The following is a 4,992-nucleotide window of genomic DNA, read 5'->3' as shown; positions in this document are numbered from 1 at the left end:
TGCAGTCGCCGCTGGTGAAGTAACCCCTGCTTCACTTGGTCAACGCATTGTTCTTCCCCCATCTTACCCCAATTGTTTCATAAACCTCTTCCAACTATATCAAGACGGACTGGGTATATGCCGATGGGCAGGCCCGCCAGATTTGTTCATCACTTTCACTTGCAACCCAATGGGAAGAGATCTCTGAATTTCTAAAAGCCATCCCTGGCCAACGGCCTGAAGACCGTCCTGACATCCTTGCTAGAGTGTTCAAAATTAAGCTAGATGAACTCATTGTGGACCCTTGACCAAGAGAGCTTTCTTTGGTGAAACACTTGCAGGTATTACGTTAATCATCACTTACATTCAATATAGCTTATGTTCAACACAATATACACTGTTGTACATGTGAACTGGAACTGTATCCCCAAAAATTACACCGCCAAAATATCTGACACTGTGAGCAGATGACATTTACGCTAAGCAATGTCTTTGTTCATATTAGTTGGTTATTTATACACTACAGTGCCACAAAAGTGGGGTACCACATGCGACAGTAGTTTGATTTCTAAAAAATGAATAAAAAGACAATGACCCACCAGTGTTTTCTAAATTAATCAGTGCTAAACTACTAGAAACACCTTACAATTCAATTCTCACCATCCTTTTTATTTCCCTTTCTACTTCTTTTAAAATTTTATTAGGTTAATCACGCTATCCCCTACCCACCAAAATAAATTGAATGCCTACATGCTGAATGTGATATTGTAAAAACCAAGGAAAACAAGTTATACAGTACTTCCCAGGGTTGATACCACCCTATAGGTAGCGGCCACACTTTAAGCAAACTTTAAGCAGATCATATGTACCTCATTACTAACTTCGTCAATACTACTCAGTTATTTATACAGTGGAGTTCCAGAAAAGAGGGTTGCCGCATGCACACATTTGCTTATTTTTGCGGCCTGAAAGTAAACAAACTGACCCATCGGAGATAGATAAAATTATCAGCGCTACCAGATAAAGCACAAGATCCTACAGGATATGAAGCAGTCGTGCAATTCATGCTACATGGCCCTTGTGGAGAGGCAAAGACCAACTCACCCTGTATGGTTGATGGCAAGTGCTCGAAGTATTATCCAAGAGATTTTTGCGCTCACACATCTGTCAGCGACGACGGTTACCCTGTATATCGTCGAAGAAAAGATGGTAAAGAAGCGGAGAAGAACGATCACACTCTTGACAATAGAATTGTTGTCCCTCACAACATTGACCTCTTAGTGAAATACCAAGCCCACTTGAATGTGGAATGGTGTAACAAACATAGGTCAGTCAAATACCTATTCAAGTACATGTCAAAAGGGCCGGATATGGCACATGCAAGTCTGCAGGAAGTACGTCCTCACATAAACGAAGGGAATGTAAATGAACAGATAGTTGATGAAATTGAAACATATCTTAAATGCTTATATGTGTCTGCTTCCGAAGCTTGCTGGAGAGTGTTCGCATTTGAAATACATTATAAGCAACCGCCGGTCCAGCGGCTACCTTATCACTTAGAATCCGAACAAGATGTTTTCTTTGAAGATTCTGAGGCGCCAGATGACGTCCTAGAAAGAGTGGGGGATGCAAAAACCACCCTTACTGAATGAAAGGTTACAAACCAACAACATGACAACGCACGCTCATTAACATACGCTGAGTTCCCGACTGAATGGGTTTGGGACAACAACGGTAAAGTATGGACAAGACAGAAAAAGGGTTTCAAAATCGGGAGGATATACTTCGCTAACCCAAATTATGGAGAGCCGTACTACTTACGTCTTCTACTAAACATTGTGAAGGGGGCAAAATGTTTTGCAGATATCCGCACTGTGGACAAAATTGTGCCCCCTACATATAAGTCAGCTTGCAATGCTCTTGGCTTATTAGACGGAGACGAGGAATGGCATGTAGCCTTGACCGAAACAGCATCATGGGCAACAGCTCAACAACTACGACAAATGTTTGCATCATTGCTACTATTCTGTGAGGTCGCAGATCCAAAACAGTTGTGGCTAGATCACTGGAAAGAATTGTCAGACGACATTCTACCACGGCAGCAACGACGACTTGGATACAGAGATGTGAAATTGAACGATGAACAAATTAAAAATTACGCTCTATTTGAACTTGAAATCATACTCAACAGAAGTGGTCGTAGCTTAAAACAGTTTGCAGACTTCCCAACTCCGGATAAAACATTGCTAAAGTCCAGCGGAAATAGGCTAATACTGGAGGAACAAAACTACGATGCGGAGGAAATGGCAGCCGAAGCTGAACACCTTCAGAATGGATTGAACTCTGATCAATAAAAAGTATACAACAGTGTCTTAAATGCAGTTCACCAAAAAATTGGAGGCCTCTACTTTGTGTATGGAAGCGGAGGCACAGGGAAGACATACCCATGGGAAGCATTGATTTCGAAGATACGATCTGAAGGCCTGATCGTTCTAGCAGTAGCGTCGTCTAGAATTGCAGCGTTGTTGTTGACATCCGGAAGGACATCCCACTCTAGGTTCGTAATACCGATTAAACTATCTGAGACAACAAGTTGCAGAATAGAACAAGGAACTGACCTCGCACACTTGATTAGGGAAGCCTCTCTAATAATATGGGACGAAGCCCCAATGGTTCACCACCATGCTTTTGAGGTTGTAGACAGAGCTTTTTGTGATATCATGCAACTTGATGACCCCCGCGCAAAGGACAGAGTCTTTGGAGGCAAAACGGTTGTGCTAGGTGGAGATTTCATGCAAATACTCCCGGTTATTCCTGGGAAGAGACGCACAGATGTAGTGGATGCTTCAATTAGCAAATCAACTCAAATATGGCCACACTGCGAGGTCCGTAAACTACGAAAGAATATGAGACTTAGGAAACACCAAGACAACCATGAGGTTGCAGAGTTGGAAGCTTTTGCAAAGTGGGTTCTCGATATTGGGGATGGCAATATTCCAGCAACTGCAAAGGAAGAAGAGGACGAGAAAATGTGGATTAAAATACCAAAGGATATGTTAGTCCCAACTACAAATGATCCTATTGGCACAATCGTCAAGGAAATTTACCCTGAACTCCTTAAAAACTACACAGACCCCAAATACTTGCAAGGGAGAGCAATATTGGCTTCAAAAAACGAGGTGGTCGATGAGATAAATCGGTATATTCTCAGACTCATACCAGGTGAGGAGGAGATTACCAAAAGTGCTGACAGAATCTGTCCACTGACAAACGGAGGGAACATGGAAGATTTATACCCAACGGAATTTCTGAACTCCCTCCATTTTCAAGGTTTACCAAACCACAAGATACATTTGAAGGTTGGATGCCCCATAATATTGATGAGGAACATAAACCCAGCTGCTGGCATGTGCAATGGAACTAGACTGATTGTTGTACGTATACGATCCCGTACATTGGAGGCCAAAGTTATCACGGGGACTAATGCCGGCAGTTGGTTGTAATTCCACGAATTGAAATGACCCCAACAGACACTAAATGGCCCTTCACAATAAGGAGGAGACAGTTCCCTATTAGGGTATGTTTCGCAATGACGATAAACAAAAGTCAAAGACAAACATTTGAGAACGTCGGTGTTTATTTACCTGAACCAGTTTTTACCCACGGACAACTATACGTTGCTGTCTCCCGACTCACCTCTCGTAAGGGGTTAAGAATATGCATCCCACAAAAGGACGTAGAAACGGAGGAGGAAGGAACAAAAAATGTGGTGTATAAAGAAATATTTGATGAGCTCTAAAATGGGAGCTACCCCGGCGACTGGCCGCGTAAGATTTTCAGCAAACTGTAACAGGTAATAGCTGACCTACCTTCCTTTCATATGAAAAATTATAAATACTGAAACGTAGTTTCCGTCCTCGTCGTAAACATGCTTTACATTAACTCAAATACTAAGAAAAGGCTAATGTGACATGGGAAATAAATTTGTGTTTGGTGTTTTGCTGATGCTAAGTTGTTTTTCTCTTTTGTATTGACGTTGTATGATGATATTATGCAGGTTATGCACTCAATGTCTTAGATGGGGTAAATATGTAATTGCAGCTGTTATCCTCATCCTCAGTGTACGATGATTTCTTTCTTTATGTTCTGAGATTGGCTTTGTATTGCAGATTCACCTACATTTTCTTCCTTCCAACTAGAATCAGTTATTATATTTAGCAAACCTATTTCTAGACGGCTTTCTACGCGTCGATATTGGTCCTTACAACATGAAGTCGCTTACAACTATTTGCTTAACCCTGATTTATTCTTTTGGGGGGTTGATTTTTAAAGAAGTAGATTTAACAAATAGATGCGAGAATTACAGATAACTAATTGAATGTGTCTTTCATGCAGTGAATCAAAGCCGTTGCCGCAAGTATGCATGAACCCCCACCAAAGATCTTTAATCCTGCAAGACTACATCAAGGCCGCCATATGCTAGGCTATCACCAGTGTCAGAATTAATAAGCATATACCATATGTACTCAAATAATGTAAACTCTAGACATAAACGGAAATATCAAAGTGTTAATGTTAAGAAATTGTATTGATTATTACATGTGTTTTTCTTTATTATTCTAGACATCTTCCACTTACTGTGAAACTAGAAAACGGGCCATCAAATAGCTTGCCCCTCCTAATTAAGAATTTTTTATTACATAAACGCTGACGTGGTATCACCGTGCAGTTGCTATACTTAGTTTAAACTTAACGGGGATGTCCTTTTTGGTAACACTTTCTACTGAGTTGTCAACTAAACACTTATGAACTACACTATCTAATTGACTATTTTGTAGAGCAGATGCAACACAATACATATTTGTTATAATGGGAAAGAACAATCACATTCTTCTGTTTATGTGTTTATGTCTTAAACTTATGTGAGAAATGGTTGTGAGATACGAGTTTAAAATCGAGAACATTCTCCTAGTTTTGTCGTCAATTCGATTTCTGGACAGTAATGGGTGCTGT

At 40.7% G+C, this 4,992-nt stretch overlaps 2 protein-coding genes across 2 annotated transcripts; both read left to right on the top strand.

Annotated features, from left to right (window-relative positions):
* The first annotated feature begins 1,088 nt into the window (after window positions 1-1,088).
* On the top strand, window positions 1,089-1,631 carry LOC141651650 (uncharacterized). Its single transcript, XM_074459351.1, has one exon. The coding sequence runs from the start codon at window positions 1,089-1,091 to the stop codon at window positions 1,629-1,631; it is 543 nt and encodes a 180-aa protein (XP_074315452.1).
* Window positions 1,632-2,648: 1,017 nt separating this feature from the next.
* Window positions 2,649-3,482, top strand: LOC141651649 (uncharacterized). The gene has a single exon (XM_074459350.1). The coding sequence runs from the start codon at window positions 2,649-2,651 to the stop codon at window positions 3,480-3,482; it is 834 nt and encodes a 277-aa protein (XP_074315451.1).
* Window positions 3,483-4,992: the final 1,510 nt, after the last annotated feature.

The sequence above is a fragment of the Silene latifolia genome, chromosome 4 (assembly GCF_048544455.1).
Source record: "Silene latifolia isolate original U9 population chromosome 4, ASM4854445v1, whole genome shotgun sequence".
NCBI lineage: Eukaryota > Viridiplantae > Streptophyta > Magnoliopsida > Caryophyllales > Caryophyllaceae > Silene > Silene latifolia.
This window is presented reverse-complemented; position numbering and strand designations above follow the sequence as displayed.